Below are 26,558 nucleotides of genomic sequence, written 5' to 3'. Positions count from 1 at the left end.
TTATAGTCTTTAAAGCTGTATATTTACAATCATTTACTATTCAGAATATGAAAGCTGGTTTTCGAAGAATAGATCTAATATTATTCGATCCTTAATCTATACTTTCAAAACTAGATATTAGGATTCGTACTTCTACCTCTCCATCTACCTCTTTGAAACTTACCAATTCTGTTACGTGACGGTTGTTACCCACTAGTGGCTCACGTGCACTAGCCCTGTATATAAAGACCTTCTTACTTAGAATCTTCTTAGTTCTTTAGTTTTAGATTCTAAGTGATTGAATTGACTCCGTTTACGACTTTTCCGTCACATGGGGAATCATCTACTAGTCGATGCTGTAGTAAATGTGGAAAGACTGGTCATAATTCAAGAAATTATCAGAATAGTATAATAGATCCTAGATTATTAGATTCTTGATAGTTTCAATCAATTGATTTAATTGTTGTTAAATAATATGGGTTTGAAATGATAAATTGAGGTAAAAGTGGCCCGCTCGGTGATATGGCCCGCTCGCTGATAAACCACGTTATCTATAAACCTAGACCCGGTAGTTAGTAATGAATGATTGTATTCTAAAGTAAAATTCTTTGAAACGTTGAGGTGTGCAGTGGCGTGCAAGCCACAGTGGCTGGTAGCTGTGGCACCTCTTGGGTCAGGTCAATGACTAATCTAAACCATTTCATTATGAAATTCTTTGTAAAACCTTTTATTATTTTATAAACTCTCCTTGTAGAGAGATTCGATACAAAAATTGTAAAAGCTATCTCATTCTCATACTACAAAAGGTTCTATTTAAGGGTGAAGTACATCAATAACGCCTGCTGTGGCAGCACTTCTTGCGTCACAGGCAACTGCGACGCATGCATTGTATACAATGCAACAGCCGCCACAAATGTGATTACTTGCTCTTAAATAGCTCTTGTTTTAGATTAGGAATTCTACAGCTTTTACAACCCATAATCTTGTCCCCGCACCTGCTGCATTACAAGGGTTGCATATGCCTGTATTGTCGTTGCCTGTAGCGAATATCGCTACACTTCACAAAACATCACATCCCTTCCCTTGCCATTAAAAATCCTACACTCTAACTCCCATTAATATCGCTATAGCCACCAATATGCCTCTTGCTCAAAGCATCATACAAAGTATATAACTTAATATAAGTGGTTTATAACAATAAAGACCTCCTCCGTTCGATCGGCCATTCGCACAAACCCTCCGCCGCTCTTCCTGCCATTCCAGGGGCCCTCCGGATTCCCTCCCTAGCCATTATCCTAGCAACCACTCTGGCTATGTGCTCCGCTCCAGAAATTTCGAATTTAAAGCGTTGTACGGATTAAGTAACCCTTTTGCATGGTGCAACTGGTGCAGTGGAAATGATGCGGTGCAAACGGCGCCGTGCAAATGGTGCGGTGTAATGGGTATTCACATGCCAGTCTGATCCGGAGTACTGAACAGGGGAGATGGCAATAGAAACCCTCAGAGCTAATACTTCTTAATATGTACTCTCCATACTTCAATTTTCCGACTTTTCCCATTCCTTCCCTTAGTGCTATCGAAACCACACAAAATAAAAGATCCAATAAACAAACTTCCATTGGTGCCAGCTGCTCGATAATCTCATAAAGTTTAATATCTGGAGGATCTGTCTCTTTGTTTTTTTCTTGATCACTCGCTAGGCCGTTGAGTGCAGGAAGAGCTGCAACGAAAGATACGAGGAAAGTATCTGGATGATTGTATATTGCCTTTCTAAGTGACGGCAATGAATCCTGTTTCCAGCTGTCTAACACCCTATCTGGTGTCTGGGATCTAAGAATTCTCGGTACCAATTGTCAAGACAAGAGCCTAAGTTTGACATTTTCAAAAATGCCGCTGTAGTTTTACACAATTCGAGAGCGTCCAATTGCAGTAGGAATAAATCGGCAAATAGAAGGGTATTATTCCCAACAATTCTAATTCGTAAAGCTCTGAAGCTATCCCAGCCACGATCGTCAAAGCTAGCAGCTCCAAAATCGTATAAAACCAATGTATTCTATCCGCACCCAGGAACCAATGTACTAAAGCCTCATCAGGCCTCAGATTTGTCGGATATCCGTCGATCGTGTCGGAAACATGCCTTAATCAAGGCTTAAACGATAATACTGCGAAAAAATGTGTATCGGCCAGAGTTTATTCGCAGTTGAGCCTCTGTTGGCGAAGGCAGATTTGAGGAATGACAAGGAATTTTGGATTGTAAGAGTGAATTTTAAGGCACGCTGCCGATCGAGGAGGACATCTTCAATCTTCAGTAATGGCAGGTAATTATCGAAAAAATCGAAATCGAATTCAAAAGCTTTGATAGCAAAAGGAAAAATTTGAGAATATTGAACTTCGATCTTTGATCTTGAAATCAGAAATCTTTTCAAGAACCTATTCCCTGTATAGGTCTCTATAAATTTATATTGTAAGTGTAAAGAAGGTTGGTTTGTATTGAAAGTGAAAGTGAAAGTATATATAGCTTCATTACAATTGCACCTGCTATACTATTGAGCCTAACATCGCCGATCACTTAACTAGCAGTACTCTAAAATTCTAGTAGATGATGCTATCTCCTTTAGTCTTGCCTATTTCTGTAAAGTACCTCTACCATCGGTCACATAACCCTATCTGCAAACTCACCCAAGAGAAGTCGAATATTACAACCTTAAAGCATTAGAAAAACCTATAATTAAAATAAATTCTTTAAATTTCCCCCAGAAAAATCCCACCTCGATAATATTTATATCTATATTTTTTTCGTCCAAATTTATTTATCAATACCAATAATGATCTACATTTCAACGCCTTCCCGGATTAACCTTAGCATTGAAGTCTAATTTAGTCTAGATCTTCTGATTTACCAAGTCCTCCTAGTCTATATAACTCGGAGCACGCCGATCTGGCCCAAAAGAGTCTGGACTAACAGTGCATCATATTCGAGTCCAACTCTTCCTTGTTTTGAGTACAAATCTCAAAGTGAGAGTTCACAGTGGGAAAGTATAATAATACTTGACGTAATAGATTGAATTCAGCATTACGAAATTAGAGATTTGAAATAAGGATATTTCTATATGCTACCGAAGCTTCTGTGGGCTTGTTGTGGTCTTGGGTCATAGATTTTTACGTAAGTAGCACCATGATGGAAAACATTTCAATGTATAGAAAGAGAAGGATGATTAGAATGGAAAGTAACTCAACTTCCGGTTTTAGAGCTACTGAACTGACAATTGAGGATCTGAAGAATATTGGTGAGTAGCAATCTGAAATTTTCACTTCCTGGATTATAGTAATAGTAAATTGTAATATGTAATAAAAAGCTATCAAAAATTCTAGGTTAGGAAAGAATATAAAGAAAAGCCCCGCCCCTTCCCCCTTTCCATCCTCCCCCTTCTCACCATCCACTTCCTTTCCGACCACCTTTGGTCATACTATGTGCGGTTTGCTAAGCTGGGAGCCCACCAAGCAGGTGGATAAATCCGCAGCTTAGGATATGTACAAAAGAACTAAATGGGTATCTGTAACGGTCTCAAAGAAATATAAAAAGAAAAGCCATTATACAAAAATCTCGTTTCCCTGCCCCGTCTTGGCCTGCCCTACCCTGCCCTTCCCAAACACAACTCTCTCGATCCTGATCGCTAGAAAAGAATCTAAGAAGGGTTGCACTGTGAATACCAAATACTGTAGGCAACACAAGTTGTTCCAGGAACACAGACGGTTCCTCCATTCCAGCCCTGTCCACCACATTGATTCCACTCATTAACAAGTCCACTGCCACCTGTAGAGGTTGGAGTCGCACTAGTAGTTGTCACAGTTGTGAGAGTCGTACCAGGGGTTGTCGTCGTAGCAGTAGTAGTAGTATATGGGGGTGTGCTAGTAGTAGTGCTAGTAGTAACTGGTACCGTGATCGCTGGGTTACCAAGGTCTGCATTGATCGCATCGAGAAATCCAGCATTTGCGTAAAGTTGACTCATATCCCACATCATCACACCACCAAAACTCGAGAAGCTCTTGGAATACGCAATTACGCTTGCAAGAGCGGAGCCAGTAGTATATCCAGCACCAGCACCAGTGTTGGCGGGTATGCCGAGCATGACTTTGACATTAGGGTTGAGGGATACGGTCTTGGCCCAGTTGTCCCATGTATCGAAGTTAAAGTTATTTTGGGTGGATGAGCCAGCGACGAAGGATTGGACTCCGCAGTAGTTGTTGTAAAATTGCACCCAGACAATGTCGAATGATACTGCTCCATTTAGCATGGGTCCGTCTGCTGCGTCAGGGTACGGGCATTGTGGAGCGGCAGACAGTAGCCATGTTCTGGAATTATCTGTGTCCATCAGTGAGCGAAGTTGATTCGCGAATGCCGGCATGTTGGATACCGTGCTTTCGAAGTCAAAGTCAAAGCCATCAACAACAGCGGTACCAAATGGTCGGACTACTCCTGAGCTGTAGGGTCCAAACCATGACCAGATATTATTCGCGGCTGTGATGGCAGCTGCTGTAGACGTGAAACCACCTTCAGTGTAAGTCGCCCCTCCAACAGAGAGTAAAATTGTCTTATTATATGTTTGTTGGCATGTAGTTATGTCGGCTCTATGATGAATTTTAGACTCTGCATGGGATCCAAATACGAGGGAGACGCTGTACTTACTCAAGTTCTGAGCAGTGAAAGAGTGTAGATCCTGAGATCGTTGTACATAGGTCTCCTTGGTTGGCAAAATTGAGAACTGGTGTGTTGATAGAATACAAGAATGCCAATGGGATGATCTACGATTATCGTTAGATTAGTTCATGGGGGGTTTGTATGTGAGGGTGTTCGTACATCAATCTCCGTATCTGTTTCATGTTAGCTCTGTTGGTAAATATCAGGCTTTGAGAACTTACTTGCGCAATAATATGAAAGTCGTTGTTGGACATAAGCTCCAGAGCCCTGACCATATGAGTTTTGTCCTATCCCATGTCAACCCGAAATTCTTTCACGGTAGAAAATTTCAGATTAGCTCACCCCAGTACACAGCCACGTTACTCTGCGAAGCCGGATCGAAGCCCGCTATCACGGAAGGAATACTGGCGATAATGCTCACTAAAGGAGCAAGCTTGGAAAGCGAAATCATGATTGAATGATTCTATAAACAGAACAAGATTCGGAAACTTCAGAAAAGTTCAATGATGGAAGGTATTGATGTGGACTAGAGTCTTGAGCTGTTTATTCGGACCATTCATCACTTTAGCTGGAGTACCCGACCTTCTTATACTCGTGTCACCTCATTCGCACCGCCAATAACCAGACGTCCACGGCGCAGCGAATTTGTGGTACATCCACAGTGACCAAAGGTTACTCACATAATTGAGTTTCTAAACCGCAATATGTCGATCGGGTGGTAACTTTACATTGAAATCTTGAAAGGTAACAGGTCAAACGACAATATTGACAATATCCCAAGACTGGGGTTCCCACATTTCAATGACTAACTGCCACTCCAGACTCACACAGCCCATTGCTAAAGGAGGTAAGGGATTACAAAAATGACTTCTCAATGAGGAATTCAATATCCGCGGGGTTGAACTTTCATACCTCCCTTGGATTGAAAATGTGATATAAGCCTCCTCGGGGACAAGAGAAATTCCAATCATCATCACGGACGCCGAACCTGAAGAAATTAAGGAGTTAAAACCACGAGTGATGGTGCATGTCAGAGGCACATGGAATTACATTTTCCCGGCACATGCAAGCTATTGAATATCAAAATGCGGAAGGTAACCTTCGTGCGTGATAAAATGCCCGACCGATCTTCAGGGGTGAAGATTGCCGATGAGCCACTTGGTGGGATGAAGGAAACAAGGGTGTGCAACGCAGCCCTTGAGAGGAAAAAAGATTGATCTCGAAGGGTTTCAATGAAACGAATCAAAGAAGCTTGTTGTAACGTTACCCGATAATATGATCAGGCAGTTTGTATACAGTTGAGTCAGCCTTGGAAGAGATTCCAAGAAAAGTAGATGTTAAATGTTTCAAGTCGTCAAGCTTCGGTCAGAAGACTTCTGCCGATTGAATGAATGATCTGATTTCGCCGATAGCCACTGCGATAAGCAGATAACAAGTATATATGTGTACACTGTACGTGTGGAACATGAAGAGAGTTTGACTCCTTCCTGTTAATAAGTTGTCATGTCGATGTTCCACGAGATATATCTTCATTAATTCATTGTGATGGCTGTGAGTAGTCAGGCGTGTCGGGTAACATCGGTGCACGAAATAGAGAACCAACGGTTCTAGGGAGAACTTCGGTATTACTAATCCGGCTCTAACCATTTTGAGAGTGCTAATATACTCTTTTCTTTCGGTGTCGACCATATTTTGGGCTTGAGTTGAAATATAGACAGCTCATGAAGATTGGACGTGCCGGAGAATAATCCAAGTTTCAATTCGATTTTGCTTTGTTTCGTCAATATCTCGAAGATATATCACATGTAAGACCGACAACTACCGTCGTCAGATGAGCTTTTACCCCACAGTGTTCGAGATGAGCTGCTTGATACAAGATAAGATGATAAGCAGATGGTAATGATGTAAGGATATCCGGGGGATGGGAAGAGAACCCGAGATCTTACTTGTTACCCTAAACCAACAAACCAACAAGTCAACCTGGTATTCTTCGACATTATCGTACTAACTGTCAAGTCGGTAGCACGTGATACATGGTGCTAAGGACTACTTTGAAATTAAAAGTGCTTTAACCAATTTAGCTAGTGGGGAAATGGTAGATATCATCATCTTTAAGTCTGGAAGTTGTATATTTGAGTTCAAAAAGACTACAAAGCTTAAGTGTATAAGTGTATAACTCTCTATATAGTATATGCTAGGCAGGCTGCAGTGTAACGTGATCGACAGAGCCCTAATTTTGATGACTAAGCATGCTTACCTCATCCGCGAACCTAAACTTCGCTTCAATCAGCTTCAAGCATTCATCATTACATTCTAGAAAGGACATCAATACAGTCATGAAGACAGAACACTGTTTGCCTCAAGGAATACATTGCTGATCACAAGTTACCGCAAACTAGGCATCAATACTACTTTACTCGTACAGCATGGATCACAAAGCTTCCACATTACATTGTGCTACCCTATATAGAACTTGATGTACGGGACTATCACGTTAGGGAAAGGGCCGAACCATTCTTTCCAATACTAACCGCTGTACCAAGAAGTTTGTGCTGCATTTGACTATTTACACGGTGTATGGTTGACGCATGATTCGCGTATCCTTTTACGCAAGTTTTGTTCGCTCTGAATGAGTTTCGAAGGTGACAAAATTCATAATCATCGAAGCGTGTGCTTTCTCTAAGCTGGCAGGCCTGATTTTTGCGCTTACTATCATAGCAGTCATTAGCGTAAAGGAATTGGAGTTAACTGGGCTATCTGTCCTCGCATTCTTGGGACTTTCCATCCATATGCAGATCGATCTTCGCTCCGGAAGTTCGGATACACCAAGAAATCTCGGCATATCTACTATATTAACCTCCTGAGGTAGAATGGTTTTTCCTATGCTCTTGGTTGATCTTTTGACACGAAAGATCAGGTCCACCACTGCTCTATAGGCTCTGAATTTATCTCAATGCTCCCCATTGCCAAAGCCAATTTTTTGGCGTGCCAAGTTCGAACTTATGAATTGTAGGGATCAGGTGTGTTCGTGGTCAGTTGAGACCTTGAGCACGTCCGTTGTATAATGCTCATATACCGCAATAGCATCCTCATATTTCAAAGCCTGTTGAGAAGATCTAGAAAAACAGGGCAACTATCGCAAGCAGGATCCAATAGAAATGCAGTAGTTACCTTTGACCGTAATACATTGCCCGGCGGGGCGACATATTGAAGCTTCGTAAAGGCTCAAAAATACAATGTTGCAATATTTCTCTTGTTTGAGCAATCAGTGATGCCCAAAATCTTGGGTCACATGTCGATTCCCAGATGACGGAAGAGTTACACTGTGCCGTTCTTTCTTTTTATGATGCCTTAACCGTTTTGCTAATGGTGCTTGCTGTTAAGATGGATAGTGCTGTCTTTCGATGTGCACACCGAGAATCAAAAGTTTTTGACGTGCCACCGTGAATTCTTCGATTGATTTCTGCGCCGTGTTGTTCATTATGTGTCAGATTGCTCAGTCAGTGTTCGTTTTCTTGGCTGTGTTGCAGCTTTTTTCATTTCTGCTGCTGAGGCTTCTATTTCAGACACGCATTGCCTTGGTAAAAGCTGCACCTTTCAATTTGAAATTGGCTGCAAGGTAATTGACCAAGTAAGCACTATCACTCAAAGCATTGGGACAGGGGTACCAGTCCAAGTGAAACTCAACACTAGTGTGGGTCCATATCCAAATCTGTTATCATGTGCATGCAAGATCAAGAAAGTTCACATCCTCAGGCCGTTTTGTAGAGAGGCTATATCGTAGATGATTTCTACCTATCATTGCCAAATGTATTGAGTAGTACCCTCTGACTTGGTACATCTGAGCTGATGGACCTTGAGGTCTTTCAATATAAACCATTCTTCGCATGTAATGATTGAGAAATGGTGACAAGTGAATGTGCCATGCAACACAAAAGAAAAGAGTCGTTTCAGAAAAGACCCAGATGCGTCAGCCCACGAACTCCAATATCATCCTGCAGATTCCCTGAAGGAGAGGATCCCAAATATCGACCAAGACCGCCCGCTTCACCTCCCATATCCAAAGTCCCTTTCATCTCATAGTACTACGTCCTAATCATCATTCGCATCTTTTGCTTCACCAATAGACAAGCCATTCAATGCCGACATCAACGCCTTTTCATCTCTGATTTGCCGTTCCCTCAGTCTGATAGTACGTGCCTGGTATTCCTGCTCGTACATTTCATTCCACTGCCTTGATTCTGGCGCAGTTCTCAAAACAACTGCCTTCTGATCAGCATCTGCCCTGGCGGCCAGATTGGCATCAGCAAGCTTTCTTCCATCCTCGAACTTGCGACGTTCCATCAAATATAGCATATGCTGCTCTTTCTCTCCTTTCATTGGCTTTCTCTTCTTAACTTTGTTAACTGAGCCGTCGACTGGGTTGGCCTGGAAGGTGGTATGGCCATTCTTCTTCTTCTTTGTTCTCTTCGGCTTTGCGTTCGTGGTATTGACAGCGGTGAGGTTTTTTTCTGCTTGTTTATGCTTCTTTTTGGAAGAATTCTGACTGTTCGAATTACCAGCTTGAGCACTGGAGATTCTTCTCATAGTCCTTCGCTCATTTGCAAACCTTGGTCCTATGAAGACTTCGTTTGCGACTTCTTTGCTCTTATTAATAGCTTTGTCTGTGGCGGACTGCAGAGCCCGAATAGTTGGTTGTTGCATGCGTGCCAGATCAGCTTGCTGCTGGATCTGGCCTGTGTTGATAGATGAGTGCGTACTTGGCTTCATATGGGTGATTGGGTTGTTTGTGGTCCAGCTCATAGGATAGTTGAGTCCTGACATGGTAATATCATCGTCGGTCGCATTATTATTGCCTGATTGGGGCGTTAGATAATTGTAAATATAACTCATAATTATTGGGGTGTCTCACCAGTAGCGCCTGTAAAAACTTTGAGGGTCTGTAGATTGATCTCGAGAGAAGTACTTTGAGTTCTGTTGTTGTTGAAGTCGCGATCTGTGTACTCTGCGTGTACTTGCACAGAGCTGCCTTCCATGTTCTGATTGTGAGACAGAAATGTCGGGAATTGCTTCGCAAAGATATCCATAGTTGTAGCCCAAGTGGTTGTATGTAATGGTGGATGACTCTTGCATTTGTATGATTAATTTGGAAGCAACAGTTCAAAGGTCTTTCTGCTGTCTGCTGTTTCTATCTTCTAAAATAGCTCGATTAATCAGTAAACAGCAGCAGTGAATACTTCAGCTGTAATTCACTTTTCAAGCTTTTGTGCTGTAGCCTCATCACAGGATCTGATATCTGCCACTACTCACTATAATTGCTCTCTTCTCTCTCCAATACAAGAGTAGTAGAGATTTCACACTTGCCTAGGCAATAATACGTACCAAAACCACGCTCAAAATTATTGATAAAGGAATAATCCATTTTGACCAAGTGGGCTTTGGAAAAATTCACTGGCACTCTGCTGCCTGCTAGTATTTGCGGGGAGAGAAGTCATCCAGTATTCCTTACAGAAGTAGGTCATCATCTACCGTTAATGGTGAGATGTCTCTTTGATGGACTATACCAATCTGTCCTTGCTATTGCGGTAAAGCATTTCCTGTGCTTATAGAATTGCTCCCACTACACATTGATTATAGACCGCTCAACTATCGCTATTTGTCATGAGTTCCAGAGTGGGATGATAGCAGCCAGTATTGGGCCCTCATAACGGCCGCTAGAGGAGTCATTGATCTCTCATTAGAAATTCTCATAGGTATGAAAGAATTTAGTAGATAATTTTTTCACATCTCCAACAGTAAAGGCTCACGATGGCATAGAAGTTCTAAACGGTAAGTTTTGAATTACAAAGGGATCGTCCGATGATGAATGCGTTGAAGTCAAACTATAACTCCATTTCACTAGCGCCAATCTAATCTTGTTGAGAGATGTTGGGTTTCTTAAGACCAGAAAGAGCATCAGATTGAATTGATTGATTCTCTAGCTAAGCAGTTAAGCTGCGAGTATATATTCAAAAAAATGAAGGAATAAGGTTAGGTATTCAGCCTTCGGAATTAAAGTGCTTTGAAATCAAAATATTGAAAGCAAACAAACAGTATACCAAAAAGGAAAGAATGAATTAAAAGTTGAGTTTTGTTTGCTCCTTATATGCATCATGCAAAATATATGCATATGCTGCCAAGATCACAGGAGGTCAACAAGAGATGAGTAATGTAAGTTACTTCAACCGGCCTTGGTTCTAGCAACTGCATTTTCGTTTGCTATGGTTCAATTCTACCAGATTGGATATAAGTTTATGTGGCGGAAAACTTGTCTAGTCTTATTACTAGGGGTGATAATCTTTCTGTTGTGCTAGATAGATATTTTTCCTTTGGCTTTTCAATTCCCTCAATACCTGAATTCTATACAGCAAACTTGAAACTGTCCTACACCACCTCCAAATGTCATCAACCTAGTGAAAGCAATTAAATACTTGGTATCTAAACAAAAAAACGATATACTGTGATGTTTGACTAGTACATTTTCTGCGAGTAGGGACGCGTCAGTGTGTTCCACATATATCTGCAACAATTTGCAGGCTTGGAAGTAGTCTCCATGAAACCCTTATTTTCTCCTCTCTCTCATCCTTGCACTTCGGGTACATCGCGATGACAAAGCTTTTACATGCCCGATCGCATCACCTGGAAACGCAGCAGTAAGAATACACACTAAAACCTTTTAGAAATGTAGCTGATAATGGATTAAGTTTCAGAGTTTTCAAATTCCCGCGAGATGAATGAGTAATATGGGATTGAAAAAACACTCTGGCTAATTATCGCTCTCCTTTAGAAGAATTTATAGTTTTGATGATTTTTATATATTTCATTTTATAATAAATATTTACATAGCGGATTTCTAATCTTCAATATCTAGTTTAACATTTAAAAGTAATCAGATGTTACGACGGCTATCTTCTACGCCGCGTCACATGACTAAACCAAGGTAACGTGATTAAGTCACGTTATGGACCGCTGCGCGGTCCTGACTAGCGATAGGCATGAAGGTCTATATAATCAAGATGGATTTCCTTTGTATAGAGCTTCGTGCTCAAGATCAATCATTTAGTATACTCTACTATTAGTTACGAATTGCATATCATTATTGTCATTACTTTAAGTCCCTGCTTGACGCCTAGTTATAAACTACCTCGAGAGCCTAGAGCACTTCCACGTGATCTAGACGGCAAACCTCGTAATATCAGAGTTAATTTTCTCATTTAATAATTATACAAATATTAAAAACTTAAATTATATTAAAATTTAAAACTTTTCAATCTAATATATAATCTTTTAATAATATATAAAATCAAAATTAAAATCATATCATAATAATGTTATTTGAAACTTTTCAAAACTCTCGAAAAATTCAAATTTGTATATAAATTCTGTATAATTTGAAATTCAGAGATTTGATTATCAATATCTTGTTGAAAGAAATAGTAAAAAATCTTAAATTTTCAAGGTTTATGTTACGTGACGGTTGTTATCCCACTAGTGGCTCACGTGCACTAGCCCTGTATATAAAGACCTCCTTACTTAGAATCTTCTTAGTTCTTTAGTTTTAGATTCTAAGTAATTGAATTGACTCCGTTTACGACTTTTCCGTCACAGTTTATTTATATATAAGTAATAAACTCGTAATTAAAATTTCAGAAAATTGTATCTCTAGATAAAAAAGTTATTGATAGGTGAAAATCATCAATTTTAATGTAAAAATAATCTAAAAGAGAGATGGTCCAAAAGTGAGGCACTAGACTTATATATTAATATGAAAAAATGATTTTACAAAACATTTCTCCGGTTCTAAAACAACATCACTTTTGAATAAATAAAGTATCGAAAATTAGAAAAGTTATTATTCAGGGTATTTACCGTTCTCCTTACCCCATCTCGGCGGAGAGGGTTGGCGTGAAAGTATGTGGGGAATGCTTATACATCAAAAACCTTCTTTAACACCGACGCGCGATTGATTGTTCAGCATGCTTTGCTCAAAGTTTGGTTCACAGTGGTAATCAACTATCAATTTCAGAATGAAAATGAGAATCAGCAATCCATTTCAGAATGATAATGATAATCAACAATCAATTTCAAAAAGTATATATGGCTATGCTGCGAATCAATCCTCTCCTAATCAGACAATCACATTTCTACTTGTCTTTCCTAGCAATCTCACCATACACAACCCACTAATCTATTCTGATTATTAAAATCTTTGAAAATGGCAGCTTCTAACCAAACGCAGCGCATTTTCATGACTGGCGCTACCGGTTACATCGGTTCTGTCATCACAGAACTCGCAATCGCAGAGGGTTATGAGGTACATGGGTTATCTCGAGCTGATTCTGGAGACGCCAAGTTACTCAAAGCTGGCGCGGTGCCAGTACGTGGGAACCTTACCACCCTTGATATCCTGCGCAAGGAAAGCTCCAAAGCGGATATTGTTTTCCATCTTGCGACCGCCTACAGTGCAAGAAGTACCGGCACTTATGATGACGCTTGGCCAACCGACAAGGCCGCAATTGAAGCTATTGCGGATGGATTAGAGGGATCCAACAAACCATTGATTGTGACCGGCGGTACGCTATACGTTGCTCCAGATCCAAATGGTGGAGAGACTACCGAGATGTCTCCGATGAATCCAAATCCTTTCAATACTCGAAGTCAATCTGAAACTCATGCGCTTGAGTTGGCGAAGAAATCTATTCGAGTTATTGCCATGCGTCTGGCTCCATGGGTCTTTGGAAGAGGAGGTAGTGGAGTCAAATTATTCATGGGTATGTCTAAGATGTCTGGTGCTGTGACATGTGTCGACGGTGGAAAAAGTCGTACAACAACCGTTCATGTGGACGATGTCGCTCGACTTTATTTGTTAGCTGCTCAGAAAGCCAAATCCGGGGAGATATTCAATGCTGCTTCGTCTACCGTTGTTACTTTTCATCAAATTTGGGAGACTATGGCCACGGCATTGAATTTGCCGTTGAAAGATCTTTCTATAGAAGAAGCTACTGGCACGGTTGGGCCGGCTCTTGCAAAGTTTATCTCAGCAGAGAATAGGGCATCTGGAGCTAAGGCTAGGAACGTACTAGGGTGGAAGCCCAGCGACGCTGATATACTGGAGGAGATCCATTCTGTGGCTTCTCAAATGTAGGAGTTGTAGTGAATGCCGCATGAAGCCTTATTGGAGAACAACCCCGGGAATATGTATTAGAATGTAGCTATTGATTTAAACCATTTACTTTTCGAAATCAGAAACAAAGTTGAATTGTAATTGCATTTCTAGCCTTTCCGGATTACTAGAGTTTTGCCATGCTACTTTCCTGAACTATTACTCATCACATAGGTATTAATCCTTGGTCTTAGTAAGCAAATAATTCTCGGTTATTTGTTTTTCTTTGAGTAGTGACACACCATTCATCTTCAATAGTGACTCCCAGATTTAGAGCTTGAGTTATTACAACACTAAATAAATCTGATATGAAGAAATTTTATAGCTGAAAGCAGTATGATGTACATTTTGAATACCAATACAAACAATGGAAGACTTATATATAAACCATTCCGTCTCCATGTCCCAGAATATCTAATAATTTTGACTGCAATCCAAGTATTAGAGGCTTTTGGATTGCCGAGTTAACTTGGGATATTCAAACACTCAAAGAATATTCATCATTGAAAATTTAAATCTAGTCCGTTAATCCGAGCTATAGGGCATCCTAGCTGTTGATTGAAGGTGTTGAGCTTACACCTGCCAAGAACTTTCTTCAACATTACCCAACCCCTAGCTCACGATTAACACCTTTCTTCCCCTTCATTCTACGACCTGTCGAGCCTATACAAATCTTCCCGCCTAAGTATTTTTTTCTCTATATGGCTGGTAGATCCTCAAACAATCTGCATTAATTTTGTGAAGCAAAGACCACTTTCAATGTTAGTCTGGCTACGGTTAGCCATGACGTTCTGTATCAAGCTTCTGAGTATCTATATCTCAAAATCGTTTTAACAGTGTTTAGAACAATGCTTATCGGGTAAACAACTGTAATTCTTTAAAATAAAGGGAGGATGAAGGAAAGAAGATCACTTTAGATAACATCACTACGATGGAGACTTCCTAGTGGCTAGAGGATGTACTTAAATTGAACACAAAACTGTATACACCTACTTCTTCATGATGCAACTGTGTATTCCTGATATACCTAAGTGAAAGGCTGGAAAGTATCTTCAACAAAAATATTAGACGAAAACCTCTCTTCATCCTACTTACATATATGTCTTAGTAATTTTCAAAATCATCCTAGAACACTGTAATCTACTGCGAACGGAAGCTAAAATTCAGAGCATTCATCGCCCACACCAAAAGCCATCCATACAGCCCCTTTAATCTCATCTAAACTATTCAGAACCTTCCAACCAGACTCAAGCTTCAATATCGACATTCACCTAGAAGTCGAAGCTTTATGTGGTATCCAGTAATAAGCTTGAGGAGTCTCCACTAACAAGCCAGGTTGTCAGTTATACTGCAATTAGTGATGATATACACTCCTTTTGGAGTTTAATAGCTTTCAGTATCGATTCCTCTCAGCAACCACCTTGGCAACGGACTCAGATTATGAATTCTTTTACTATCAACAACGAACTTTCTTTCTAGAAAGTGTTTGGACTCCCAATTGACAATCAAGTTTTCCACCGAATACTTATATTTTGTGTTAATTTATTAAGCTGTTTAAGAATGTCTTCTAACAAAGACAGCAAATGTCATGAGGTAGCCTCTTCTTTAGACCCAACATTTTCCTCGATACAGTCATGTTTCTCGAGCCAAGCGATGTCCTCGGCCTTGAGAGCTCCCCCAAACCTCCTCCTTCTTATTCTGCTCTCTCCTCCTCAACTATAGAGAGACGTAAAAGTTTCACCTGCTATGCCCCTTTCATGGTGAATGGTGCAGCGCTCATAGCTCACAGCCGGCAATTGGTGCAATCGGATTTGAATTTAAATGCAGTCAATGGGACAGCACCAGGGGAATACCAATCTTCCCGTCAGCCAGTCCATCAATCTCTCAAACAATCTTGTCATTATCCAGATCCTGCACAATTCAATGGTTCCGTTGATAGCTACGACGAGCCACGCTTAGATTCTCAACGTGGTTCAATGCCTTGCGACAGTCAGCCCACTCCAAACCCGGCTAGTGCCATTGTGATTGATGAGCGCTGGTTTTTAAGCTTGGACACGACTTGAATGCTTTTAACTGCTTGATTACTTCTAATTCCCCTCTTATTATCACCGCAAATCCTCAACGAGATACAATACCTGGCAATCAAACAGCCCCTCTGCTTTGTAGAGGGCGTGGCGCTCACCAAAAGTCCGCTGCTTCTAGGAACGAAAAAACCCTAACTCCAGGCCGTAGGCATCGTCAACGTCTAGCGGAGGAATTTGCCTCTGCTGCAACCTCTACTTCCCATGCTACTGCTCACAACAATAGTGCTCGACGTGAAAATGGGATAAACAGAAATTTCCTAAAGAAAAAAGTAGTTTTGGATGATCATGTTAAGGAGTGGGTAACAGCTCTTGATTCCATTGATGTGATTTTCGAATACAAAGATTTGTATGAGAAGCTCGTATATCAAAAATGTCATTGCAGAGGTCCAGCTGTTGATGGAATTGAGGATGCGATGACCAACGGATATCGAGATGCGACGGTTCGCGGAACTGATGATACCAGTGACACGGATGATGATGAGCAACAGATTCCTCCTGCGCCACCTGCTGATCTTGGTTTACAAGTCAGTCAACTTTAGAAACAGCGTGGCCCTGGAGGTTTAGCAAAAGCCAGATGGGCAACTGCTCAGTATAGTGCTAAGAAAAAATCCAAGAAAACTGATGCTTGTGTTGACCTCCTGGGATCTTGGCAGCATATGTATATATTTTGCATGATGCATATAAGGAGCAAACAAAACTCAACTTTTAATTCATTCTTTCCTTTTTGGTATACTGTTTGTTTGCTTTCAATATTTTGATTTCAAAGCACTTTAATTCCGAAGGCTGAATACCTAACGTTATTCCTTCATTTTTTGAATATATACTCGCAGCTTAACTGCTTAGCTAGAGAATCAATCAATTCAATCTGATGCTCTTTCTAGTCTCAATAAACCCAATAGCTTGGCTCGCAGCAACACTAGAACAAAGAGAAGAAATCGAGAGAATGGCCGCAGATTCCGTCGTATATACACAAGTTTTTCATCCGTAACTTGATCTGAAAATCAGCCCTAACTACAATACAGTTAAGATACTGAAGCTATCGAACTTGTACCACCCAGATCACATAAACCCTGGCTTCGTTCCGAAAGACATGTCCTCCTAAATATCATTGACGAAAACAACAGGTCTTCGTCTTCTCCCTCCAACAGACTGAAGACTGTCACAGATGCATACAACAATCGAATGAGAGATGTACAACAAAAAGCTGGTAAATTGTGCATTACAATTGGCAATGAAAAATCGCGCAGCGACTCCCAATTAGTGAATGATCGCATCGCTCCTTTCAAAACTCTAGATTCTATCCTGAGCAATCTTAACAAATGGATTCTTCAGGGTAATATCTGCGACTGCTGGAAGCGTCAACGATATCTCAGTGGTGGCTTTGAGAATAGTGGTGGTTTTCCCCATGGACATGGAGTCGCGGATTGTCTTGCCAGTGACCTTTTGCCGTGGTGATGCATGCAATTGTGGGGATCATGTTCGGGACCACAATGGGAACTTTCCGGAAGGACACAGCTCCAGAAGTCGCCGTACCATTCTCTAATAAAGTCTTTTCGGTGACTTCAGAAAGCTCTCCACCTTACTCGTGCGTTACAAATTTAGCGAAATCGGGTTGTTTGCGTGGATTTGAGGTTTAAGTATTAGTTTGGTGGTGGGCAATTATTATTTCATAGGAACCGAGCAGCAGACGTTTGGCTTTGTCTGATGGTTCAAGATGGCTAAGGGGTGTAGCTGATATAGAGATGTTCTTCGTAAATTACCACCATAATCCGTACCTGGGAGCATCTAAAAGTGTCATTTTAAGAGGCCTCGTCTTAGAGCTATAGGGCGTAACGATACATCTCATTTGGTAAATCTGCTGATGAAATTTTGCCGTTTAAGAGTTAGCGGATTTCTTTTTGCAGGAATGGCGTATTCTATACTGTTCACCAATAACTCTTAGTAAAATACTTAATTCTCATGATTCTTTCGTGAAATAGAGACTCCCATGTGCTTTCTTGCTGATAATAAATCATATCCATCATCATGAACTCTTATTCAGACCCTGAGGGCTTTTGCGTATTGATTTATATATATTTACCCTTAGGTCCTCAACAAACACGCAGTTGGGGAAGCTTTCTGCGATAAACTTGGCGCTGAATGAGTTTTTAATGGTGGTAATGTTATAAAATAGAAGTGAATTGAGGTTAGAAATTAGCACCATCACGCTAATAAACAAGCTCTGATAAGCGCACGGAAGCCGAGGGGTACGGGGTCTAGGTAACAGATATCTCTTTCTCACCAAGAGATGCTATCAGCTCTAGGAGGGAGAGCAAGTTCCTCTTTACAAAGCTTTGTGCGAAACAGGGAACATGATACATATATTCAGAAGAGCTGGATGCATTTTCAAAAGTAATTCACTGCATGTGAAGCATAATGCCAACTGGCAGTTCCTACATGACATTCTAGGCTATAGAAAGAATGGAGAGAAATTAGATCGGAGGGAGAGAACAAGCAAACTTTACCTTCTTGTCTCGACAAATTATCCGATGGGGGCATTTGTAGGAGTTCCTCAGTACCTCAAAGCTAGGGAGTAAATTATGCCATACTAAACATCAGGTCCGGTTTGAATTTATATAGTACCAGCCGGCTAGTACTTGTCACTCGACCTGGGTATTGAACAAGAGCAGTATCTTGTACACTTCACATTTCCAATCCCAGATGGTATTTTTTTCATTTTAGTACTCCCCTATATATATTTACAAACTTTACCTCAAACGCACTACACAAAATTCCCCTCCCCCCACACGACTAAGAACTCGAAGTTTGCAGCAGAAATCACCAAACTATTCGACACGAGGAAAATCATGATCACTTATGCTTCTTCAATCACTTGATTTTGAAGTGAGAAATCGAATTATGGGCTCTACAGACCCCTATTCGAGTACTGCCTATGTTGCACGAATGTTAATATTTTTATCAAAAGTTAAAATGAAGTTGTGTTACGTCGGACAGTAACAAAGGTCACGTTCTTGATCACATGATCAAGAAACCGACAAATCGAGATCGGCTTTGCGGTGATCGATTTGTCGGGCTTATAGCCATCGGTTTTTAAGGAGGCACGAAGGTCTATATAATCAAGATGGATTCCCTTTGTATAGAGCTTCGTGCTCAAGATCAAGATCAATCATTTAGTATACTCTACTATTAGTTACGAATTGCATCATTGTCATTACTTAAGTCCCTGCTTGACGCCTAGTTATAAACCACCTCGAGAGCCTAGAGCACTTCCACATGATCTAGACGGCAAACCTCGTAACACCTTACTCTGGAGGAATGTGATCAATACCAACCACCTCCATTCCGAATTATTATCTCACAATCCCGAAATCTCAATATCAAATGACAGGAACTTTCCTCATTATTTTCTTTTGGGTACAAAAACTAAGAGTGTTGGGCTTTTGTTTATTAGCCTCAACCTTACTTGTTCTTTACCCGAGTTATGGTGCTGGGTAAAATGGTAATCTAAAAGGGATTTATAGCCAATATGAACGAGTATGATGAGATGGATGGGATGGTGTTGTACTTAAATTATGGATGTGAAGGGTTTGAAAAGGGAGATATGAAGGTTGAGATTGTGGAGAGAATTGGTTGGGCTTCTTGTCGTGAGGATAAATAAGATCTTAGAATTTATCAATTACCTCGGGAACGATGAGATGTCAATTGGGGAGAAGAAAGGTAGATGTGTATTTATTAAAGGTACAGAAAGGTATTGGGTAAGTGACAGTAATTAAAGTGTAGGATATGTAAATAATTAGCATAAGTGAAAGTTTGAAATGTTTTAAGATTTCCAAGAGTGTGAAAAGGATTGAATGTTCAGAAGAGTGAGAGATAACGGAGCGTTAAACTGTGCTTTAACCTGAAAGAAGGCAATGCAAAAGAATCAAGCGAAAAACATAATGCCGCAACAAAAGCAAAAAGTTCATCCCAAAAGAGTCATAGAATCCCATAGTCTAGTTTTCACATCGACCTTCTTCTAGAGTTTTTACACTCTTTGATTGAATAATATAAACAAACTCTTCTAAAGAGTTTAGTTGGTTGTTTTCTAAATTATATATCATGAACTCAATCTGAATTATATTTACATGTGTTACGACGGATCTCACATACCTAACATCACGTGATTAGCATCATGTGATATGAGGATCCCAGTAGGCTCAGCTGTCCCAGTACAACTGGGACAACTGGGAGCACTGGGACGCATGCCACGATGGTCTATATAATCAAGATGGATTTCCTTTGTATAGAGCTTCGTGCTCAAGATCAATCATTTAGTATACTCTACTATTAGTTACGAATTGCATTATTGTCATTTGTTACGTGACGGTTGTTACCCACTAGTGGCTCACGTGCACTAGCCCTGTATATAAAGACCTTCTTACTTAGAATCTTCTTAGTTCTTTAGTTTTAGATTCTAAGTAATTGAATTGACTCCGTTTACGACTTTTCCGTCACACTATAGAAGAGCTTCGCACTTCATTAGAACTTAAATAGTGAGTGATTAATATACTAGACCAATACAGCCTCAGTTCTGCCCTATCAGCTTCCCACTATTCCCTGTGTCAGATCATTCTTTTTAATATAATATATCTATTTAAAATATAATTTTCAATTAATAATTATAATATAGTATAATTAAACAAACCTAATATATATTCTAAAAAACATAAGAACCGAGTTCAAAATATATGATTTAGAAAACAATCGACTAAACTCTCCTAATAAAGAAATTAAAAATTACCTGATCGTAACCTTGAAAGTCAGGCACCCGCTAGACTAAGAATCCCATTCAATGAACCATGATAATTTGATAATCTGCTACATCGGTATTCGATACCATCCATACCATCCATACCATCCATACAGAGTACCACCTAGATGACCAACATTCCAATGACAACAAATTTACCCCACACACACCACATACACACTTGTTAACGAATTGATGAATTGGTCACAAAAGGATTGATGGAGAAATAAACATTAAAACGATAAGACTCTGGAGAAATATACGGAGTTCATCGTTCATCTTATGGAGTACATCTTATTACATGGGATTTTAACTTATTGATCGGTGTAAGGGGGATCGTAATCTTCGTTTTCTTTTCCATGTTTTTCCATACTATGTATGATACCTCGGATGAACAAAGATTGCGGTGAGGTTGAAACATTTTTCAGGGGGAATTCTATCAGACACGTGTTCTGGATGTGTACCATCAGTGTACCTTGCGTTTTGGGGCCGCAAAGGGCGGGAGTTGATGAGGGGAATACTCTGTAGTAGTGGATTTGGAAGGTTTTGACATGTACGGAGTATGTGGAGGTGGGAAGATTGGTGTCGGTATTGTATTGATGTGAATGGTCTTGATTACGACGAATGTTGGATATACCTACCTAGTACTCTGTAGATGTAACCTAGACTTGGGTATAGATGCATTGGGATGTAGAGGAAAATGTTGCAATCTATTGAGATAATGCTTTGGATGTTGTGTATGAATGATTTATTATTATTACCAAGGTATCTATTTACTGTACTCAGGCTAAGTGTATTGATGAATAAGGGAGAAAAAAGATGGCACGAAGGGAGCATTCATCCAGACTAAAATCCATTTCAGCCTGCCCTGAAGATCTTATCTTTCCATCTTTCCATGAATAAATCTAGAATAACTCTAGAACATCTGTAAGCAGAGTACCACCGACACCGACACTAGTATAAATTGTTGGCACATTTATTAACCCTACAGAGGACGGATTACGGTAACATTCATTTATTTACCTTTTCGCTTGTCTCCTTGTTCCTTCCAATTTATTCTTCTATCGTGATCTTCCATTTTACCCCATCAAACATTCAACATTCCCGGTCCCCAGTCCAGTATCGGATCCATTGAATTATCAATCATTATCCAATCCCATGCTCGAGATACAATCACCGTCTCCATATTGCACCATTTCCAATCCAACGACCTATCCGATCTTGGGAATATCCACTCATTATGCCCCTCCACCCTAATAAACAACCGGACCTCGAATACTTCCCTAGTACGGAGTTAATGAGCAACTAGTTACTAAATAGCCAAATATCGTGGATACCATGGATGAATTTGATAGTGTCGTTCTATTGTCAGTCCCGTTCCTTGGAAAGCGTAAACTTTATTCTTCTACGGGAGTAACTCGACTCCTTTTTGCCTTTAAACCCCCCTCCAAAACCTTCCTGTCTCCAAATCACAAAATAGCATCAATATCAATCTGTATCGACGACGAGATATTGGAATTTAAACCGAAGACAAAAAAATATACAAAATATTTTCACATCTACTTCATTCTTGCGAAGATCTTTCTTATTATAAGTTGCTGTATAATTCGGCAAGACGCAAACAGCATTATTACGTCACGTATTATACGACCTGAGCATTTGCTCCGGAAAAGCTGCAAGCTGGTGGGTTGCTCGTCTTATCAGAAATCAGAATTTTTGGATTGAGGTACTGGGTATTCGTATTTCCAAGGTGTGTTCGGGTTTCCCATCATCTTCTATTCCAAGATTTTCCACATTGCGCTCTTTCCTTGTGCCAACCACTCGACCACGTTCCTGCCCGAAAAGATATAAACCCAAGCAAAGCCTACTCAGATACAGGAAATCAGATTGAAGGAAGCCGCGAAACTTTATCGTGTTCTTCATTCTGCCTGTATATGAGCCTTTGCGACCTCTCACAAACACAATCCTCCTTTGACCCCTCCATTCACTCCATCCTGCCAAATTCCTACCATTCAGCTCTTCCTAAATAATCACTTTTTATTCCACCTATCTATGACCTTCTCTCTTTCGAATACCTTCAAATACAGTACCTAAATAATTATTTTACTTACATTTCGTCATGGCAGAAAATACAAGAGACTCGTCAGGCTTAGGCTTAACGGGGTCATCAGCATCAACAGCTACCCCTCTTTTACGACCAGAATCTCTCAAGAGGCAGATCAGTCGACATCCAGCTTTGAGTCCATCGGTTACGAATATTCCAGTCACTCCAGGCATACATTTGGGAGCATACGAAAAGAATAAAGTAGACGATAAATCAATTGAAATTGAAGAAGAAGGTTATTTCTTACACGGTTTTAACCACTCTTCCAATATGGCAAACTCCCCATCCGATGCCATTGATGGCAAATTGTCAAATCAAGAAGTCCTCCAAAGATTGAGTCTATCTACTGGTCGCGAAATACAAGGTTCGATATCGGACCTTGATCCACGAGCTGCGCATCCATCATTAGGCTTGACTGGTGGAATCATTTCTGCGACATTTTGTATACAACAATCATTGATGTACAGAAAAGGCTCAGATTGGGTATGTGCGGGCATGTTTTGCGGGCATTTCTAGTGCTAACAATCATATAGACATGGTCGCAAAGACATGGTGGTTCCTCTCAATTCGATTCCTTTAAATATCTTGCCTCGGACAAATCACCATGGAATCATACACTCGTTGGCTGGACTGGAGAAATTAACCCAGTCGAAGATCTCACACCTCCGGATACCCCTCCACTTGGAGCACACCCAATCCAATCGCAACCCCCACAAAATAGAGTTCCTTACAACAAGAGCTCGGCACCAATACCAGTTGATGGTGTTACCATGCCTCCAACTCCAGTAGAAAACGAAGGATTGTTCGTTACAAGTGAAGATCGGCAACGACTCGAGAAACAACTCGCACATCAAAAGCACGGAAAAGTATTCCCAGTTTGGTTATGTGATGACGCAGATACCAACGAAGATGGGAGTATCTGCCTGAAAGATCAATCAAGATGGAGAAGATTCGCAGAGCATGAACTATACACTCTTTTTCATTACAAACAACATGAACCTACAAATGGTCGACAAGAACGACAATCATGGGCAGATTATTATCGAATGAATCAAAAATTCGCAAACCGAATCCTCGAGGTTTATAAACCAGGCGACATCGTTATGGTGCATGATTATCACCTTTTACTTCTTCCAAGTATGTTGAGACAACGTGTTCCACATATGAGCATTGTTTTCTATCTTCATATTCCATTTCCCAGTAGCGAATTCCTTCGATGTTTACCGAGAAGAAAGGAAATTTTAGAGGGAGTTTTAAGCGCAAATTTGGTTGGATTACAATCTTTCAGTTACACTCGACACTTCAATTCTTGTTGTACTCGTATTCTGGGATTCCCATCAACGAGCGCAGGTGTCGAAGCATATGGTGCAAGATGTGATGTGGGAGCTTTCCCCATTGGAATTGACGCACGAAATGTTGAAAAGCTTGCTTTTGGTGATCCTGCTATCGATGAAAAAGTTGCAGCATTGAGGAAATTATATGCAGGCAAAAAAATCATCGTTGGTCGGGATCGTCTGGACAGTGTTAGAGGTGTTGCACAAAAGCTCATGGCCTTTGAACGCTTCTTGGAAAATTTTCCAGAATGGCGTGAGAAGGTTGTTTTGGTACAAGTGACAAGTCCAACTAGTGTCGAAGAAGAAAGAGAAGATTCTGGAAATAAGATCGCCGCCAATGTTGCTGAACTTGTTGCAAAGATCAATGGTCTATATGGCTCTTTGAGTTTCTCTCCCGTTCAACATTATCCTCAATATCTTTCACAAGAAGAGTATCTTGCTCTTCTTCGTGTAGCCGATGTGGGTTTAATCACTAGTGTACGTGATGGTATGAACACAACAAGTTTGGAGTATGTTGTTTGTCAAAAGGAGAATCATGGTCCTTTGATTATATCCGAATTTTCTGGATCAGCTGCAGTATTGGATTCGGCCATTCATATCAATCCATGGGATATGAATACTGTCGCCGAAAATATTCGACTTGCTCTGGAAATGCCCGCAGACAGAAAGGCAGAGCTTCACTACTCATTATCGGATTACATCTTTAAGAATGACATTCAAGTCTGGACAAAGAGTCTCATCCGAACCTTGATTACAAAAATTGGTTCCAACAACAATGCATTTGCAACTCCTCTTTTGGATAAGGCTTCCATGTTGGTTCAGTACAGAGCCGCTAAAAAGAGGTTATTCATGTTCGATTATGATGGTACTCTCACACCAATTGTCAGAGATCCTGCCGCAGCTCTGCCGTCTGATAAATTATACCGCACATTGAAAGCGCTAGCTGCTGATCCTAAAAACGCCATTTGGATCATTAGTGGTAGAGATCAAGAATTTTTAGGACAGCATCTTGGACATATTCCGGAGTTAGGATTCAGTGCTGAACATGGTAGTTTTATGCGTCATCCAGGTAGTGAAGAATGGGAAAATCTTGCCGAGAAATTTGATATGGGTTGGCAAAAGGAAGTTATGGAGTGTTTTCAGAAGTATACCGAGATGACTCCAGGTTCGTATTATTCTCCTTTCTTGGATTCTCGTTTAATTTCTCACTAACAAAATTAGGCTCCTTCATTGAACGAAAACGCTGTGCCTTGACATGGCATTATCGTCCATCTGATCCTGAACTTGGTGAACGCATGTCACGTGAATGTCAAAAAGAACTCGAGTCTACAGTTGGTAAAGCTTGGGATGTGGAAGTCATGACTGGTAAAGCCAATCTTGAAGTTCGTCCTACATTTATCAACAAAGGCTCCATTGCCAAACAACTCGTCGATTCTTATGGCAAAGAAGTCGGTCAACCTCCTGAATTCACCATGTGCGCTGGTGATGATACTACTGATGAAGATATGTTCAGAGCATTAAATAATAGTGATCTTGACGTGGATCATGTATTTACGGTTACCGTTGGAGCATCAAGTAAACCAACATTAGCTAAATGGCATCTTTTGGAACCAGTAGATGTTATTAGTAGTATTGCTTTACTTGGAGGTGGAGATACGAATGTTGCGGATTTAGGACCTATTGCTGTTGTAGAGGGAAGGAATAGAGAAGAAATGCCTGACAAGTTGGAGGTGTTAGATATGGTTCCTGGAGCTCCAAGTACAGGGGAGGGAAGATGAGTGATTTAAGTGTTTGGACCAAAGTGGTTTTGAGGTTTGGAATTTTTGAGGGCATAGCGTTGGTTGGAATGGATTTTAGATGAATTGGTTGATTGGTGTGAACTGAGGGATTAGGGTTAGGATATGATAGAGCGATGGGATCCGAAGATGCTGATGAGCATATTGTGCAGAAGAGCGGATGATGATGGAAATAAATATTTATATTAAATACCCGGTTTATAGAATTATAGGTTTATTTATAGTATGCGGGAATGTATATGTTCTTTGAGTATAACTCAGTTGTGTGAAGGGTCCCAGTGTGATTTGAGATGGAGATGAAGGGTGGGTAGAGATGAGAAGTATTGAAGTAGTATATATGTTACGAGGTTTGCCGTCTAGATCACGTGGAAGTGCTCTAGGCTCTCGAGGTGGTTTATAACTAGGCGTCAAGCAGGGACTTAAAGTAATGACAATAATGCAATTCGTAACTAATAGTAGAGTATACTAAATGATTGATTTTGAGCATGAAGCTCTATACAAAGGAAATCCATCTAGATTATATAGACCTTCGTGCCTCCTTAAAAAAACCGATGGCTATGAGCCCGACAAA

General features: G+C 40.5%; 8 protein-coding genes across 8 annotated transcripts; 4 read left to right on the top strand and 4 right to left on the bottom strand.

Moving 5' to 3' along the window:
* Nucleotides 1-526: 526 nt before the first annotated feature.
* Nucleotides 527-4,953, bottom strand: SS1G_11212 (hypothetical protein; the record flags this gene model as incomplete). Its single annotated transcript, XM_001587920.1, has 9 exons — nt 527-538; nt 808-907; nt 1,507-1,809; nt 2,143-2,428; nt 2,659-2,682; nt 3,244-3,335; nt 3,691-4,608; nt 4,667-4,782; nt 4,900-4,953. The coding sequence occupies 9 exons, from the start codon at nt 4,951-4,953 to the stop codon at nt 527-529; spliced, it is 1,905 nt and encodes a 634-aa protein (XP_001587970.1).
* A 1,802-nt stretch (nt 4,954-6,755) lies between these two features.
* On the bottom strand, nt 6,756-7,520 carry SS1G_11211 (predicted protein; the record flags this gene model as incomplete). Its single annotated transcript, XM_001587919.1, has 4 exons — nt 6,756-6,833; nt 6,936-6,991; nt 7,210-7,240; nt 7,389-7,520. The coding sequence occupies 4 exons, from the start codon at nt 7,518-7,520 to the stop codon at nt 6,756-6,758; spliced, it is 297 nt and encodes a 98-aa protein (XP_001587969.1).
* A 1,250-nt stretch (nt 7,521-8,770) lies between these two features.
* Nucleotides 8,771-9,714, bottom strand: SS1G_11210 (predicted protein; the record flags this gene model as incomplete). Its single annotated transcript, XM_001587918.1, has 2 exons — nt 8,771-9,534; nt 9,591-9,714. 2 exons carry the CDS (start codon nt 9,712-9,714, stop codon nt 8,771-8,773), a joined length of 888 nt encoding a protein of 295 aa, XP_001587968.1.
* Nucleotides 9,715-9,838: 124 nt separating this feature from the next.
* Nucleotides 9,839-10,200, bottom strand: SS1G_11209 (predicted protein; the record flags this gene model as incomplete). Its single annotated transcript, XM_001587917.1, has 3 exons — nt 9,839-9,882; nt 9,989-10,042; nt 10,107-10,200. 3 exons carry the CDS (start codon nt 10,198-10,200, stop codon nt 9,839-9,841), a joined length of 192 nt encoding a protein of 63 aa, XP_001587967.1.
* A 916-nt stretch (nt 10,201-11,116) lies between these two features.
* Nucleotides 11,117-11,455, top strand: SS1G_11208 (predicted protein; the record flags this gene model as incomplete). Its single annotated transcript, XM_001587916.1, has 4 exons — nt 11,117-11,130; nt 11,193-11,216; nt 11,254-11,370; nt 11,422-11,455. The coding sequence occupies 4 exons, from the start codon at nt 11,117-11,119 to the stop codon at nt 11,453-11,455; spliced, it is 189 nt and encodes a 62-aa protein (XP_001587966.1).
* A 1,477-nt stretch (nt 11,456-12,932) lies between these two features.
* On the top strand, nt 12,933-13,862 carry SS1G_11207 (hypothetical protein; the record flags this gene model as incomplete). Its single annotated transcript, XM_001587915.1, has 1 exon — nt 12,933-13,862. One exon carries the CDS (start codon nt 12,933-12,935, stop codon nt 13,860-13,862), a length of 930 nt encoding a protein of 309 aa, XP_001587965.1.
* A 1,652-nt stretch (nt 13,863-15,514) lies between these two features.
* Nucleotides 15,515-16,503, top strand: SS1G_11206 (predicted protein; the record flags this gene model as incomplete). The annotated part of the gene is made up of 2 exons (XM_001587914.1): nt 15,515-15,901; nt 16,069-16,503. The coding sequence occupies 2 exons, from the start codon at nt 15,515-15,517 to the stop codon at nt 16,501-16,503; spliced, it is 822 nt and encodes a 273-aa protein (XP_001587964.1).
* A 6,624-nt stretch (nt 16,504-23,127) lies between these two features.
* On the top strand, nt 23,128-25,969 carry SS1G_11205 (hypothetical protein; the record flags this gene model as incomplete). Its single annotated transcript, XM_001587913.1, has 3 exons — nt 23,128-23,340; nt 23,391-25,356; nt 25,413-25,969. The coding sequence occupies 3 exons, from the start codon at nt 23,128-23,130 to the stop codon at nt 25,967-25,969; spliced, it is 2,736 nt and encodes a 911-aa protein (XP_001587963.1).
* Nucleotides 25,970-26,558: the final 589 nt, after the last annotated feature.

Source organism: Sclerotinia sclerotiorum, genomic scaffold (assembly GCF_000146945.2).
Source record: "Sclerotinia sclerotiorum 1980 UF-70 scaffold_17 genomic scaffold, whole genome shotgun sequence".
Classification (NCBI taxonomy): domain Eukaryota; kingdom Fungi; phylum Ascomycota; class Leotiomycetes; order Helotiales; family Sclerotiniaceae; genus Sclerotinia; species Sclerotinia sclerotiorum.
This window is presented reverse-complemented; position numbering and strand designations above follow the sequence as displayed.